General features: G+C 47.1%; 2 protein-coding genes across 2 annotated transcripts in view; both read left to right on the top strand.

The window, feature by feature from the left end:
- Positions 1-17788, top strand: part of COQ8A (coenzyme Q8A) — a 685974-nt gene that overhangs the window by 235478 nt on the left and 432708 nt on the right. The gene's annotated exons all lie outside the window — the stretch shown is intronic.
- The window catches only part of STUM (stum, mechanosensory transduction mediator homolog), a 64488-nt gene continuing 62754 nt past the window's right edge, over positions 16055-17788 (top strand). Inside the window, exon 1 of the mRNA XM_050759691.1 lies at positions 16055-16417. Within this exon, the coding sequence (XP_050615648.1) occupies positions 16216-16417 (202 nt within the window). The 5' untranslated portion in view covers positions 16055-16215. The remainder of the gene's footprint in view (positions 16418-17788) is intronic.

The raw sequence follows: 17788 nt of genomic DNA, 5'->3' as shown, positions 1-17788 counted from the left end.
GATTTATAGATTGATTGTAACTTAATAGATTTATTAGGAGCTGAGTGGGGCTAGCGTGTAATGGGCTGAGTGAGGCTGGCCTGTTGCACTGGGAGACAGAAAAGAATGAAAGCCAAAAGCCAGGGAGAAAGGGAAGGGAGTTAGGAGGTGAGCAGAGAGAGAGGTAGGGGAGAGAATTCAAAGAGAAGAGATGGACCTGAGACAAGCAGAGGGGAAGAAGCAAGGGGAACTGAGTGAATGTGGGAAGAAAGCCTTTGGGACCAATCTTTCCAGCAATTCTTAGGAACTAGGCAGGGCTCATTATTTAACTTTTCTGAGCCTCAGTGTCTTTATCTGTAAAATGGGTGTGATTAATACCTACCTCATAGGGTGCTTGTGAAGATAAAATGAGATTGTGCATGTGAAAGAACTGGGCATGTTTCCTGATACCTGGGGTGTGCAGGGGTCAGTGGGATAAAAGGAAGAGGGAGGAAATAGGAGAGACAGAAAAAAGAAAGATGACAAAAAAGAGAACACTGGCAGAAACGGATTCACATATTATATATATAACTACCATGGAAGAAACTGCTACATGCCCTCCCTATCCATTCTCCCCTTCCTCCATAGTAATGAGCTTTAAATACTTGATTTAGATTTTTTTTCTTTGAGAGAGGGTCTCACTCCGTCACCCAGGCTGGAGTGTAGTTGTGTGATCTTGGCTCACTGCAGCCTTAACCTCCCGGGCTCAAGTGATCCTCCTGCCTCAGCCTCCTGAGTAGCTGAGACTACAGCTATGTGCCACCATGCCTGGCTAATGTTGTGACTTTTTTTTTTTTTTTTTTTTTTTTTTTTTTTTGTAGAAACAGGATCTTATTATCTTGCTCAGGCAGGTCTAGAATTCCTAGGCTCAAGCAATCCTCCTGCCTCAGGCTCCCAAAGTGTCATTTAGATTGTTTATTTAACTTTTAATTTAGAATAAAGTTTCCTAGCCTCTTTTGTAGTTAGATGAGGCCAGTAGATATAAGTGGAAGAGATCTATGCAGGGCAGGTCTAGGGGATGCCTTTGAAAGGAAAAGATGCACTCTCTCCTTCACTCTTCCCGCTGGCTGGTGCGCCATCTTGAGCCATGCAGACAACTCTTTCTGGCATCCTAGGAATGTCAGAGTGTTGAGATAAAAGGATCCTGGGTCTGTGACTCTGTAGCCACCACAGGGGCATAGGCAGTCCTAATGACTCTGGGGAATTAAGCCACTTTACTGACCTAAAATTTTAGGAAAAAAAAAATCAACCATTATCTTATTTAAGCCACTTTGATGTTGCATCTTTTTAATATGCATCCCCACCTTGATTCTAACTCAGAGCTGTCCAATCAAACTTACTGAGATGATGAAAATATTCTCTATTTACATTGTCCAGTATGGCAGCCACTGGCCTCTACATGTGGACACTGAACATCTGAAAGGTGGCCGGTGTGAATGAGGAAATGAATTTTAAGTTTTAATCAATGTTGACTAACTTTAAATTTAAGTAGACACACGTTAATAACTACTAACTGAAAGACTACTTGTTCTTCACTGGAGACAACCCTCTTGCCCTTTAAGCGGCTTCTCCTTGAAGGGAAGAGACTTCTCAGGGAGGGTCCCCTTGACTTCCAGATGTGGTTCAGAATTCTGCCCACGTTTCAGCAGTGCACAGTCTGGGAGTCCTTGGTTCTTAAGAGGATGAAAGTCTGTCCAAGTTCAGCTGCTTTTAGACCAGAGAGGCCTCTGCTGGCTCTCGTGTTCTCTCTTAACAACCTTCCCCATTTTTCTCGGTACCCTGGTCATCAGCCAAAGCCATATCCACTTTGGAAAAATGTAAATAAAACTGTTGGCATAAGAAATGTGACTTGCCAAGGTAAAGTGCTAGCTCTGAGTGTCTACTGTGGGACTCCTTAGATCCCTAGACAGTAATCTCCTCCTCAGCCTTGCTAGAGCTCCTCTCAGCCTGTTTTTCTCAGATCATCAACACTCTAAATTCAGTGTGGCAAAGATTCTTCCTTGGGTCCTTAAAGGCTGTATAAGGTTGTCTGACAGTGACCCTTGTTCTTACTCTGGGTCCTCAGTCCCATCTTCTCCCACTCGGAGTGCTGTGCCCAAGCTCACCTTCCTGCAGGTCGGATAGTTTCTGCTGCCCTTCATCCCTCCCTTCTGACTTCCTGGAAGCACGAAGGTTTCCAAATACTTCTGTCAACAGCTAGCATCTAAATCCAGATGCCTGACCTGAGTATTCCTCTACTGACAAGGTTGCTTTCCCTTTCTTTTAAATAAAAAAAAAAAAAAAAGAAGACTTACAGAAGAGAGGTCCCTTCCATTAGAACAGAGACCCACCCTAAGTCTAACAGGGCACCCTGGCTCCAGCAAGCCTCTCAGTGGGAAGATGGGAGGAGGGGGGACGCATGCCTTCACTTCTCTTATCAATCTTGGCTTTAGAAGCATTCTTCTCCCTCATCATGTTCTTCTGCAAACATGATACTATTATGGCTTCAGGGAACCAGTGGGGAGGACAAATGTCACTTTAGGAAGGAGGAGGGGAAGCTGTATCCACAGAAGAAGCAGGAAATAAACCACCTGATCCAAAGAGCTGAAATAAAAGCACTATTCTAATTTATGATCTAATTCCACACTCCTGGTCCTTTGGAGTGGGAAGGGTGGGTGTGGAAATTCATATTAAACAAATGGAGAATAGAGACACAGAGAAATGACTTGCTCTGACCACAGTCATGCAGCTGGGTGGAAGTGAAGGTGTGAGTAGACATCAAGCTGAGGCTCTGTCTTTAAGATCACATTTTGCACAAGTATGTTGCATCCAGAAAAGGCAACCAGAAGATAGGTTCTGGAAGTCAGCATGTAGAGGGAAGCCCAAACACGAGGCTCATGTAGTTCAAGACCAGTGACTTAGAAGGTTCATTGCCAAGAGGTCCACACTAGCTTCTTCTAGTAGACCTTGGTCATTACAGTTTTGTCTGTCTAGCATGCATCCCTACCCCCCTTTTCTGGTTGCAGTACCACCTATTTCTTTGGGAGTGCTTCTATCCACTCCTTTAGGTTTGATGGGGGGTGTCAATCACAGAGTGCCACCCATGACAGACCATGTCAAACTCAGTACTCAATCATGGTACCCTGGCAACAGTGACTGATCCAAGAGGTGGACCCATTACCAAAGATGGAACAATGAGAACCACTTCTCTGTGAGAAAAAAGTCTCTTTCTGCTGGCTTTGTTTGGAAGGGTGTGATTTTGGGGTTTTCAGAGGCCATCTTCCTCACCACAAGGAGAGAGTCAGTCTCTGCAGACTGAAGCCACGCACAGAGGGGAGCAGAACTGAGAGCTGAAAGATGGGGGGGTGGGGAAATGGGGAAGGGTGGAGATGGAGATATATATCGAGAGATTAGAATATTTATAGACATAATTTGAGCCCTTCTATGGACTTCCCAGCCATGTAAGCCCATTGTATCAGCTAGGGTTCAACCAGAGAAGCAGAACCAGTAGAAAAATGTAGATAGGAGAGGGAGAGAGAGAGAGAGAGAGAGAGAGAGAGAGAGAGAGATGGACTTATAAGGAATTAGCTGCACAATTGTGGCTAAACAAGTCTGAAGTCTGTAGGGCAGGTGTTCTGTGCTGGAAATGTATGAGGGGAAAAGAAAAGATGCACACACGAGACTTTTTTTAAAAATTTTTTTTTAGGCGGAGTCTTACTCTGTCACTAGGCTGGAGCTCAGTGGTGCGATGTCAGCTCACTGCAACCTCGGCCTCCCAGGTTCAAGTGATTTTCCTGCCTCAGCCTCCCAAGTAGCTGGGACTACAGGCACATGCCACCATGTCCGCTAATTTTTTGTATTTTAGTAGAGACGGGGGTTTCACCATGTTGGTCAGGCTGGTCTCGAACTCCTGACCCCAGGTGATCCACCCACTTTGGCCTCCCAACGTGCTGGGATTACAGGCATAAGCCATCACGCCCCGGCCCATACACAATACCTTTTAAGGGTAAACAACCTTTATCCACATATATGGCAATACAGATATAATAAGCAAATGATATAAAAAGCAAATTGCAGTGGAAAGGGGTGAAGGGAAAAGATATGTACATATATATTTACACACCACCAGATTATGGAGGAAGCATCTCCAGAATGGGAAGCAACAGCCTGGGCTCCAGAGTCAGCCACTGGTCCGTGCACAGACGAGGAGAGGTCACACGGAGCTTCAGCGCCGCCTGGGACCCTAGCTCTTTTGTAACGAGTTGTTTGGCATGAGGCCCAGTCATGAGGGCCCTTCGAGACTGGGCTCAAGGAACACAAAAAGGTCAACTTGTTTTTGTGATTGTTGTTTTTCACTAACTAACGTACAGGGGCAGATTTCTCCGAAACATTGCTGGATGAATATACCTCAAGGGGCTCATGCAACCTGTTCCGGGACTCGGTGACCATTGTCTATGTCCATGTTCAATTGAGTTCAAATTTAATATTTAACTTTTCCTCCACATTCGGCCTCAATTCGATACTCAGTTGTAGGATAAAACGTGTAAAGATACATGGGGAAGGCGTAGTTGATATAGATTACAGATACAGGGTAAGCACAGGATAATTAAAAGCACAATTAATAAAAACCATACCCACCATGGCCAATGCCAATGCTAGTTGGACAGCCAATTCACAATGAGGTCCCCATGGTTAGATTCTAACTGCTTTGTTTTTGCATGTCTTGGGCAAGGAGAATAATATTGTGAGAATCGTCAGGGATATACACACAACATTCGGCATGCAGTAAGGCGCAAACCCTTCCTTGGGCTGCTGTAAGCATGTCTGATGCCATTTGATTTTGCAACACAACAGTACGCACCTGAGCCAATTCATCTGATAACAGCATAAGTCCAGTGCTACTATCATTAAGAGCTTTTTCTACATGGAAGCTTAATATTTTAATTTGTTGTCGAAGTGGTACCAGCAGTGATATGGTACCACTGCCAGGGAGTCCGGCGCATTTGTAACCAGCAATATTTGTAAGCCACTAGATTACTGGGGAGGGGAATATTATCCCAGATAGTGAATGGAATTAATGGCCATCCCCCAAGTGCATCTCCCTGTTCAATTCGGGGGCAGGTATCACCACCCATAGGACTCACATACCCAGAGGGCCCCCCAGGGAAGGGGAAGAGTTCTACCGCAATCGTATTGCTGTAATGTGTAATTTAAGTAACAAAGGTGCTGTGTTTCTTTGGGGACACTGTTATTGATTTGAAGTATGTGCTGATAACTGTCTGGTGGGAGAAACCCCAGAGTGGCATTGGGGAAGCCATTTAAGGCCTCCCAGCAAAGGGGGGGCCGTATGGAGTCCAGCTACCAGTATGACAAGTTCCCAGTATATTCCGTTCCAGGCATATCAGGTAGGATACAAAGGTTTTTGACTCATTGGAAGGGTGGATGTCGCCTTTTGTTGCACTTGGGCAAGAATAGACTGTTTGGTTTGGTTAAAAGAAGTTCAGGTTGTACTACAAGTGCTGTTCTCCCAACCCCATTGGTAGTGACATAGTCACTTGGAAATATTAGCAGAGATAATATTCTAAGGTAATCCATTCGCTGCAGCCTCTGGCAACTCGACACATAGCCAACACCGACTGCAGCTGACCTCTTCTGCAGCAGTGGCTACCCAGGTGGGAAATTCATTCTCGGCCTCAGACACAAAGACACAGGTGGTGACCATGAGTAGAAAGGTTCATTCCCTGTAATAACAAAAGTGGAGGGGAACATGATATTGTTTTTTCATATTTAGGAAATCGTACTGTGCCTTCATTTTCTGCTCCCATAGCTACAAGGTCACCAGTCTTAGGGGCAGGATCTGATGGACGCTGTACCCATATTTTGGCTCCAGGATTTAAGCCACGTGTACCAGCGGATCTGAATACCCTGGTTCTGTATGTAGCCTCTGTTGGGGCAGAGATTTCCTACAGGGTTAATCACTGACAAGGTACCACTAATAATTGAGCAACCGGTATCTGCAGCTCCATAGCAAAAGAATCTGGAGTGGTATTGTATAAAATGACCTAACTCTCCCTGGTAATCACTGTCAGTTATACCACTGTGTACGGTAATACCCCACATTGCAAGACCTGATTGGAATGTAATCCACCCATAATGTTTGCAAGATATAATACCTATAATAACTCCTAAGCTGGTGGCTACTCTGTCTGTACTTTGGGGGGAATTATCCCAGGCTTTAAACTATATAAGTCCAAACTGGCAGCTCCTCTTGTCCTCCTCCACGGGAGTATAGCCTCTGGGTGGATTTTCCAGCATTTTAGCGAGAGAGGTTGGAGTACATCCGCACACTTAGCAATTTGTAAATGTGGGGTAAGCATTCGATTCAATGGGGTTTCCAATGTTGTTAATGACTGATTATTTAATATTTGTAGTATGTCAAACAGGTGATCCTTCCATTTTTCTAACTTACCTTGCCCTAACACCTTTAGCTGTTTTTTTAATAACCCATTCATTCTTTCGATTAGGCCAGCTGCCTGTGGGTGGTACGGGATGTGGAAAATCCATTATACGCCATGTTGGTCTGCAAAGGTTTGTATAGCCTTACCTTTGAAATGGGAGCCACCGTCCATTTGAATTTGTATGGGCACACCATAATATAGAATTAGGATGTTTAAGGTTGTAATAGTGTTAGTTTGGTTAGTATTAGCATAAGCGCAGGCTACTAGGAACCCTGAGTAGGTGTCTACAGAAGTACACGTATATTGGCACCCTTTAGAAATGGCAAAGGACAAGTATAGTCCATTTGCCAAATTTGTCCTGGCATTTTTCCCCTATGAATGCGCCCCATAACCCTCTGAGGAACTGGCTTAGTTTTTAAACTGTTGGCATGTAGTGCATTGGGATAGAGTTGTGCGAACAACATCCTGGGGTAATGATATCCCTCTTTGCTCTCTCCAAGCCATGGTTCCTTGGATGCCTAAATGTCCTCACTGGAGATGCACCCATTGCGTGAGCGCAGCCCAGTCCGGTTCTTCCGGGCCTGAGTCTGCAGTAATAGTGGAAATTTTAGCTTGTTGGTCTGATTAGTCTGTCAAGAGAAAGCAGAGACACATGAGTATCAACATGGAAAATGGTGATAATGGTAGTGTGCACCAGGATTCAGATATCTTCCCAGTATTATTTTCCCCAAATCTCTTTATTCCCAATTAACCATTTGTTTTGTTGCCACTGGGGCATCCAAGCAGTGAGACCATTTGCTGCTGACCAAGAGTCGGTATACAAATGACAAATCCTGAATAGCTCAGAGGACGGCCACCAGTTCAGTCAGCTGGCTACTCCCACCCCTTCCTTCAACAGAAATGTGTATGTTTTTAACAGGATTATGAACCACAGCCTTCCAACATCAGGTCCCACCAATGTATTTGGTGGATCCTTCAGTAAGCCAAATGTGTTTCTGATTCTCTGGGTTTAGTTCTTTAAAGGATTTGCCCCATTGTGGTGGGGGGGTGGGATGCGCTCTTTCCCTATCTGCAGGACTTACTTGGTGGTGTCCTTTTGTACATCTTCATGTAAAAATGATACCCTCTTTGGCCCCGGCTTAGCCTTACCTTGTATGTACCATTTCCATTTGATGATGCAACCTTCTTGGGTGTGCCCTATTTGGTGAGTTTTGGGGAGCTCATGACCCAAGTCATAATAGGAATTTCGGGCCTCATAATGACATCATGGCTGAAGCAGGGGCACTCTGTTTCCAGCAAAGCTCAACAGCAAACTAACAATTGCTTCTTGAAAGGGGTATAGGCCAGGCGCGGTGGCTCACGCCTGCAATCCCAGCATCCTGGCTAACACGGTGAAACCACGACTAACACGGTGAAACCCAGCATCCTGGGTAACACATGAGACCATCCTGGCTAACACGGTGAAACCCCGTCTCTACTAAAAATACAAAAACAAAATTAGCCGGGTGTGGTGGCGGGCGCCTGTAGTCCCATTTACTAAGGAGGCTGAGGCGGGAGAATGGCATGAACCTGGGAGGTGGAGCTTGCAGTGAACTGAGATCTCACCACTGCATTCTAGCCTGAGTGACAGAGCGAGACTCCATCTCATGCCGGCCTCTGGCAGTTTCCAAGTCCAAAACCCCAAAGGTACCCTCTTTCTGCCAAAGAGTTCAAATAGCATGTTGATCTAGGACAGTTACTTGCAGTTCTACTGGCCCATCCTGTATGGGCCATAGATCCAGGGCCAGTTGTACCACTTGTTTAGCATGTTCAAAAGCCATGTTCTCTTCCTCTCCCCAGTGAAAGTCATAGCATTTTCTAGTGACTGCATGCAGAGGTTGCAAAATGTTACCCAAGTGGGGAATATGATATCTCCAGAATCCAAACAAGCCAGTAAATTTCTGGGCCTCTTTTTTAGTGGTAGGGGTTGCAAATCCTAGTATTTTAGCCTTAGCCTTTGGTAAAATGGACTATTTCTCTGCGTTCCATAGGATGCCAAGGAACTTTAAAGTTGGTTCAGGTCCTTGAATCTTACTAGAGTTAATTTCCCATCCTTGAGATAGGAGCTGGGTTTTTACCTGCTCCAAACACCGGCTGACTAGTTCTTCAGTTTCACCCTGAATTAAAATCCTCTCTTCCCCCGAGGGCATCCAATCGCCCAAGTCCTGTAGCTGACCTAGTTGTTCCAGTACCTCCCGTGTGGGAGTATCAGTATGGGAAAAATAATAAAGATGTTAACACCATTCTATAAGCAGGTGGAGCAATCTTTAAAATCTTATTGCGGATTTTAGGACTTACGGGTGTTGTCTCTATGTTACCAGCCATTCCCAGCACCACAGCTGTTTTCATGGCCTTCTCCTTTAACTGCATATCAGTGAATGCCAGGGCTTTCCCTCATCTGGCCAGGCATCCTCTGTGGAATATTTCTGTCTGGTCGCATTGATGGCCAGTTCCTACAAAGATATTTCATCTAAAACATTTCCTTCATCATTAGTAGGGTGGGGTCCAGTAGCCCAGTTTCAAAGAGCCAGTGAATTTTGGGTACCCACGAGACGGTAACAAACTTTAGAACATTCCCTGAGTCCACTCTAATGCCATTGGCACCCTGTTCATTGATTTGAACCAACCAAGTAATTACACTTTCCCCTCCCTTTTATCCAAAGGTTTGTAAAATGTCTGTTATTTCCTGCTGGGTAAAGTCTTCTACAGCATCTCTCCGGACCATCTGTCCCTCCTGCCCCTGCTGTACGGCCCATGGCCGCCTCCGGAGTCTGGCCTCAGCAGTTTCCCTTTATTCACCAAGGGAGTAAGTGGTCCCTTCTTCATCATCATCCCGTACATCTCCATCCCATGTGTCTGGGTCCCACTCAGGGCCTGCTCGAGCAAGAGCTACCTATTCTTTCGGCCTATCCACTTTGCCTTGCCTGTTCTTATACTTGTACCGGGCCACCCAGATAGCTGTTTTGTCAGCAATAGCCTGGTAGCTTTGGGCTTGATCAGTCAGGACATAGGCCTGGCATTGGGCCAAAACCAGTCTAGAAATTAAGTCAGCATCTTCCTTTTCCAGCTAACTTTTTTCCCGTAGCAACCAATCCCTATCTTGACACATTAACTTATAAGCAGTAAGCAAGCATCATCCACGCCAGATCTCCTTGGCATCTCTTTTGCCGACTGGAATCCCCTGCAGCACTTCACGCACAGCCAAAGGTTCAAATTGCACTAATTTAGATTCCCAGTTCTCACAAAGGCCAGTTCCCCTGGACCATGCAATTGCCATGGGGGAAAACTGGGGGAGTTCCCATCCTGGGATATGGGAAGTCCCCAAGCTTCCATCTCTGTCCTTGCAGCCGAAAAGTGGCATACTTTTGTTTTCGAATCCTGTTTGTGATGCCAAAAAATGTTCTGCGCAGGAAACGCACTAGGGGAAAAGAAAAGACACACAATACCTTTTGAGGGTAAGCAACATTTATCCCACGTATATAGCAATACAGATATAACAAGCAAATGATATAAAATGCAAATTGCAGCGGAAAGGGGAGAAGGGAAAAGATATGTATGTGTGTGTGTGTGTGTGTGTGTGTGTGTATGTGTGTATATTTTACACTCACCAGACTATGGAGGAAGGATCACTAGACCGGGAAGCAACAGCCTGGGCTCCAGAGTGGGCCACCGGTCCGTGCACAGACGAGGAGAGGTCTCACGGAGCTTCAGTGCCGCCTGGGACCCTAACTCTTTTGTAACGAGTTGTTTGGCATGAGGCCCAATCGTGAGGGCCCTTTGTGACTGGGCTCAAGGAACACAAAGAGGTCAACTTGTTTTTGCGATTGTCTGTTATTTTTCAATAACTAATGTATAGGAGCAGGTTTCTCCAAAACATTGCTAGATGAATGAATGCCTCAAGAGGCTCATGCAATCTGTTCTGGGGCTTAGTGACCATTGTTTGTGTCCACGTTCAATTGAGTTCAAATTTAATATTTAACTTTTCCACTACAGCAGGCAGCCACAAGGGAAGGTCACAAGTAGGCTGGAAGCCCGTGGCAAGAGCTGAAGCTTGATGATGTCCTTCAGCTGCAGTCAGGAAAAAAGTTCTAAGGAGAAAGGAGAGCAATTGTTGACCCAGCAGCTACTTGGAGGATCTCCCTCGGAGAAGGCCCATTTTTAAGGAGCTTAAGTCAGGCCCACCCATGATAATCTCCCATTAATTAACTTTTTTTTTTTTTTTTTTGAGACGGAGTCTTTTTTTTCTTTTTGAGACAGGATCATGCTCTGTTGCCCAGGCTGGAGTGCAGTGCCACAATCATGGCTCATTGCAGCCTCCATTTCCTGAACTCAAGTGATCCTCTTGCCTCAGCCTCCTGAGTAGCTAAGACTACAGGCATGTGCTACCACACTCAGCTAATAAAAAAAAAATTTTTTTTTTTTTTTGGGTAGAGATCAGGTCTTGCCATGTTGCCCAGGTTCCATTGATTAACTTAAAGTCAACTGATTGGGAACTTTGTTTTATTTATTCATTGTTTTGAGACAAGGTCTGGCTCTATCGCCCAGGATGGAGAGCAGTGGCGTGATCTCAGCTCACTGCAACCTCTGCCTCCTGAGCTCAAACCACCCTCTCACTTCAACCTCCCAAGTAACTGGGACTACAGGCACATGCCACCACACCCAGCTAATTTTTTGTATTTTTTGAAGAGATGGGATTTTGCCATGTTGCCCAGGCTGGTCTCGAACTCATGAGCTCAAGCAATCCACCCCCTTCAGCCTCCCAAAGTACTAGGATTACAGATGTGAGCCACCTCACCCAACCTGACTGGGAGCTTTAAATCACATCTGCAGAATTCCTTCACTGAAACACCCAGATTTGCATTTGATTAGATGCCTCAGGGAAGGTGTGTGAGTATTATAAAATGGCTGCTGCCTCCTTTCTGTCTTCCAACTCTTGAGCAAGAATATTCCCATTGGTCCAACACAAATGGAAACTAACTAGAAAGAGAAATCTGTGGGCTAGAGTTGAGCCTAGCCAAGCTGATACATTAAAAAGCCATTACATCCATACTTTTTTCCCCATAAACTAAATTTGAGTTGTGTTCCATCACTTGGCATGAAAAAGCTTCTGATTCAGTTGCCATTTACTTATTGAGTGCCTTATACATATTATCTCACTTAATCTTCTTATACACAAATGAGCTAGGTATTATTTGCAATTTTGAAGACTGAAGCTCAGAGGTTAAAAAAACTTTTTCAAAAGCTCAGAGCTTCAAACAAAGTTTGTCTTTCCATAGCTGATGCTATGATACCAATCTTTGCGAAAAAGGAGGCACCTGGTTGGAATATGAATTCCTCATGCAGTTTGGAAGTTGACTTCAGCAAATTTTTATTTTAGCTAAAAAAAGTCCAAAACTTGATGTACTTTATTCATCTGATGGCAGAACAAGGCTAAGAAATATATTTTTATCTTCATGACCCAATGCTTGGCCCAGATGTATTATTTGGCTCGTGTAATGAACTGTTTGGTCTGTTTTCCCTGTTGCGTTTGTGTCTGTGTTTTTGAGATGATCATTTAAGGCTTTAACTTTTATTTGGAAGCCTCTTCTTCCCTGAAATACCTTAGATCTTCAACTTTCCTACAAACATCAGCTGCAATCACAACGTCAAGTAGATGCTGTATAAACCTCTTGCAAGAGCAGTGAGGAAAAAAGGAATGTACAAATGAACAATATCAGAAATGAAAGAGGAGACATCATTACAGCTTTGACAGACATTAAAAAGATAAGAGGAAAGTAGGAAAAGTTTTATGCCAACAAATTCCATAACTTCCATGAAATGGACACATTCCTTGAAAATAGATACATAGCATGTGAGACATTTTAGCTGGGATCCCAGATAGTTAAATCTCCTAACTGCCACATCTTAAGGGCACTTTTGGGATTTTACTTTACCCTTCAGTGAATTTGACACTGCTGACTGCATCCTTCTTAAAATCTTCCTGTTTTGGCTTCCATGAAACACTGTTAATGTTTCTCCATGTAAACTTTGTTTCCCTCCTTCTTCCTTTCTGCTTAATTACAGAAATTCTATAACTTTTTATTTTGAGACAGAGTCGTACTCTGTCACCTAGGCTGAAGTGCAGTGGTGTGACACGGCTCACTGCAGCCTCAACCTCCCCAGGTTCAGGTGATCCTCCCACCTCAGCCTCCTGAGTAGCTGAGACTAGAAGTGTGCACCACCATGCCAAGCTAATTTTTGTATTTTTCGTACAGATGGAGTTTTGCCATGTTGCCCAGGCTGGTCTTGAACTCCTATAACTACCATTCGTATGCTGATGGCTCCCAAATCTGCAGCCCCAATTGCTTTCTTGATTCTCAATTTGACTCAATATCCAACTTTTATCAAGACAATTATCTATGCTGGCCATTTAATCAATGAGTGCCCGCTACCTCTCGGATGTGTTCAGACCCTTCAAACTCATTTCCTCCTTGTCTGCTATACTACCCAGTTTTCATTTGGGAACTGTCCCTCCCCCATTCTTAGTCCTTTTCAGTCAGGAAGAGTCCTCCTCCCCCTCAGCCTCTACATAAGCATGTGATCTGATTTTATCCCCTCCAGCCCATCTTCCACACTGTGAACAAATATATCTCATAATGGTGGTGGTTTAAAAGCCTAGGCCCAAGTATTTGACACCCCTCCATTGAGAGGCGGGGTGTCTACCATGAAATCTGAGCAGGCTTGTGACTGCATTGACCAGTAAAGCCCTGCAGAAGTGACACTGTGTGACTTCCAAAGTTAGGGCAGAAAAGTCCACGCAGCTTCCACCGGTCCTGCAATGTTCATTTTCTGAGGGCCTCCTCTCAGGAAGTTCCCTCTCAGAAGCCAGCTGTCATATTGTGAAAAGTCCAAGTCACATGGGGAGGCCATGCGTAGGTGCTTTGCTGACCCATCCTAGTTGATCCAGCTTTCAAGTTACCCCAGTCCAGGCAGGCTGATATTCCTGAGAATCTTCTCAGAAGTGGGTCCTCTAGCCCCAGCTGTTCCAACTGTCAGCCATTCCAGTCTCCCGAGCTGAGGCTCCAGATACAAGGAGCAAAGAAGAATTATCTCAATGTGCTCTGTCCAAGCTCCTGACCCCAGAATTTGTGATCAGAAAAAAATGGTTGTGTTAAGCTGCTAAACTTGGGGGTAATTTGTGACACAGTGATAGTAACTGAAACACTTATGCCACAACCCTGCTTAAAATGTTCTAGTGATTCTGCATCACCACCACCGAGATGAAGTCCAAATTCCTTTGCCATTCAGTACTAGATGCCTGGCCACCCCACCAGATCCATCTCTGTCTCTGCCCACACAAGCCCTAGTGCCAGCCACACTGCAATTCCTGGAATCATCCCTACTTGCCTGGGCTCCCATGCCTTTGTACATTTTGTTGCTCTGCCTGGATGTCTTCCTGACATCCAAGATATTCAGCAAATCATCTGGAAAACTGGGGGATGCAAATCCACTGACTTCCCTGAAATCCTTTTTCTTCAGGAGGAATGATTGACTGGCCCTAAGACAGTTCAAGTGCTCTGCAAAAGAATATTCACAGAATGTGGGTTATTTTCTAGGTCTCTGAATAAAATAATGGTTATATAGAATTGATTCTGGAGCCAGATTGCCTGCATTCAGCTGCCAGCTCTACCACGGATTAGTGGGTAGCAGCCTGTTTAACTTCTCTGTGCTTCAATTTCCCCATCTGTAAAATGGAGTAATAAATAATACTTTGTACAGTTATGGTAAGGATTAAAAGAGTTAAAATGTGTAAAGGGTTTAGAATGATGCCTGGCAGAGAGTGCTTGGATAAATAAGTGTTTGTTGAAAATAAAACAAATCTGCAAATAGCTAACTGTAGTCATTGCTCAAGTCCCTTTGAGTATCGCCTTCTTTGGGACACCTCCCTGAGGCCTCCCCCACGCTAGCTGGCTTCACAGATAGGTCCATGTTGTCGCAGCACCTCCGACACATCCCAGCTGCAACATTCCTCACTGTCTCTGTAAGTCTGTCTTTGTAGTTGTTAGTATCTCTCGGCTCATTTCTTAGATTCTTGAAGGCAGAGCCTGGATTTTACTCATTTCTCTCTCCCTGGAATCTGAGTCTTACTAGGCCTTCAATAAGTGTGTATTAAATGGAATCTTGCTTTGATTTTAATAAACACAGTAACTCCAGGCCGGAAAAGGCTAAGCGAGTTCTTCTAAGCCATACAGGTAATTAGTGGCTGAACAAAGACTAAAAATTTAACCCTGTTCTTCTGACTGCCAAACCTAAGCTAATGACTCTTGTGTGTGTGTGTATGTGTCTGTGTCTGTGTACACATGCATGTGTGTGTCCACCAGTATCATCACTAACCCCTGGTCATTTGCTTTTAAAATTATTTTATTCAGAGACTTATACAATAACCCTTGTTCTTTTAGGCTCTTCTGAGACCCTGGGTTGCTTATAATAATAGAGTCAATCACTATTATTCCTGAAGGGAGGATATTGCACCCTTCCAATTATTCAGACGATATGCTGGTTGTCTGGATAATTCTGAAGCCTTGAACCCCTCCCTAACGTTAGAGGCGGTAACTTTCATCCGTTTACTTTTCCCAGGTGCGGAGGCAAAGGCAGCCTTATTCAGAAAATCGAATTCAATACAGGATCTCAAGCTGCCGGCTGTTGCTTCTACCAGCTGCCCCATTAACGCCAGACGGCGCTGTGTCCTCACTGGCTCTTTAATCACCACGTCAGGTTCACAAAAGGCCCAGGTTTCCTCCAGCATAGTTCAGGGGATGGTGAACGCTTCCCAACATGCCTGCAACAGGCGCATTTCTTTCTGCTTTTGGTGCGTGTGTGTAGGGAAGTGTCCCATTTTTAACCAGTCTTGCGGAGACCTGGCCTGGTGTTTGAAAATCTGTTTCCTCTATTATCGATCCGATCCCAGAATTGCTTTTTCTCTGACACTTGAAACAAATTCACTCATTTTTTTTTTTAAGTGAAAAAATTTTTAAACCAAATAGAGCTGGGGGGGTCTCGCTACATTGCCCAGGCTGGTTTTGAACTCCTGGGCACAAACAATTCTCCCACCTTGGCTTCCCAAAGTGCTGGGAATACAGGTGGGAGCCACTGCGCTCACCCCAAACAAAATCATTTAAATCACAACGCACTGAAGGCCGACTAGGTGTTAGGCGCCTCGCGATCCCTTGTCCCCATGTCCCTGGCCAAAGGCATGCTCTAGATTAGGGGACTCCGCCTTGAGGCTTTCCCGACAGTGTCAGCCAAGCACACACTCCCAGTTCGCAGGGCTTCGTGGTCAAGGTTCCCCGTTCACCTGTCTGGAGGGCGAGGTGTGTCCACCCCTTCCAGCACCTGGGCAACCAGCTCCCCTTGCGGTTCTCTTCCACTGCCTTCCTTTCGCCCTGATTTTCCATTCCTTGTGAGTGGTGGTTTTGGTTGGGGGGAGGGGACGGGGAAGGGGCCTGGCGAGGAGGGGCGTCAGAGCGCTGTCACAGGGTGTCGCGCCGCCCTCCCCGCCCCTCCACCGGGCGTGTGGGGACGCCGGAGGGCGGGAGTCTCCGCGAGCCGCGCGGCGCACGGAGCACTGCGGCCGCCTGAGTTCGGCGCCGAGCCCGGAGCCCGCAGCCGGCCGTTTCCTGCTCCCGTGCGCTGGGCGCCAGCTCCGGCCGTGCTGCCCGGCTGCTTGAGAGCACACCAGACCATGGAGCCCTCGCACAAAGACGCCGAGACGGCGGCGGCGGCGGCAGCGGTGGCGGCGGCGGACCCCCGGGGGGCGTCCTCGTCCAGCGGAGTAGTGGTGCAGGTCCGCGAGAAGAAGGGCCCCCTGCGCGCCGCCATCCCCTACATGCCCTTCCCCGTAGCCGTCATCTGCCTCTTCCTCAACACTTTCGTGCCGGGACTGGGTAAGACACGGCGGTCGCGACCCTTGCGACCTCGACCCCGCAGCGGGAGGGCGTAGGGGGAGAGACGGGCGCTGCCGGAGACCTCCTGGAGATGCTGCGCGCTCCAGTGCTGCGACCACGCGCGCCCGCCGGCTCCCGGCGTCCCTTGGCAGATGGCAGAAGCTCGTGGAGTGGGCACCCTAGAGGGGAGAGGCTGCTCTGGGGTCTCCGACCCGCAGGCGGGGCCCCAAAGAGCGGAAACTGTGCGGCCAATGTTGGAGCCCGAGGCGGCGGCCGGAATGGCTCTGCCGGCTTCTGGGAAGGGCTCCAGTCCGGGCGTCCCGATTGCCGCTCCTCTCCGTCGCGCGCATCGGTCCGCGAGCCCATTTCTCCGAAAGGAATGGGGTTGAGGCAGAAGGAGATCTTGGGCTTCGGTGGCAAGGATCAAACTCCCGGGCGTCGAAGTCAGCTGAGCAGGGGAAAGGGGACAAACTGGGCTAGAGACACCCGCAGACCCCTCTGATTCGCGGGATGCGGACCGTGTGGGGACGAGAACTCTAGCCAGAGTCTCCTTCGCCTCAATCAGGGGTGCCTGCACTTCCGCGAGCACCCCGCACGGCTCCAGGGGGATGGGGGATGATTTTATTAGTTTGGATGCACGTGGCCAGAGATGAACCCATAGCTCCCCCGGATCCCTTCCGTTCCTGAGAAGTAGAGAGTGCGCCGATGTAATTCTGTGCAGGACTCTGGCAGCCGGCAGGGGTTCTGGTGGCATCTATGTCCCATGTTTTAAAGCGGAGGCCCCTTACAGAGATGGTGCGGGAGGGTGAACGGAGGCAGGGAATGAGAAGTTTTCCTGACCCTCCCTCCCTTAACTCCACCCCCAAGTCTCTGCCTGCACGCCCCTCCCCTCCTCCAGCTTGGCACTGGCTGCTCCTACGTGCTGGGAGGTGCCCCCCTCTCTCCCATGCCCGCCCGAAGAGGCAGGCGCCCTAGTGCCCTCTCCGGGAGAAAGCGTGCCCCTGTCGCCGAGCCCGTTGCCAGCGTATGGCTCCAAGTTCCCAAGAGCAGAGGCCAGCTGGAAGGGTTTTTCAGTTTGACTTTGGCCTTTCTCACGGTCTGCTCGCTCTTAGCCTGCTCAGCAGGGGCCTCTGCTGCGGTGATAGCCAAGGCCACAGCCACCCACGCAGGACCCGTTCACTTTCCCCTCCGAGCTTACTTGTCTTTCTACCCCAAAGGGCTGCTCCGCCAGAGCAGCCTATCTGAGCAGTAAGTTAGGTGGTCTTTAGTTGGGCTTCTGTCTCCTGGGATGCTTCCAGCAGCCTGTCCCCCTGGCTGGTGTCATCAGATCAGCTCTCTTTGCACATTTAGATACTGCAAGGAGGCAAGCTG

This window comes from Macaca thibetana, chromosome 1, assembly GCF_024542745.1.
Source record: "Macaca thibetana thibetana isolate TM-01 chromosome 1, ASM2454274v1, whole genome shotgun sequence".
NCBI lineage: Eukaryota > Metazoa > Chordata > Mammalia > Primates > Cercopithecidae > Macaca > Macaca thibetana.
The sequence above is the reverse complement of the archived record's forward strand: the minus strand, read 5'-3'. Positions and strand labels throughout refer to the sequence as shown.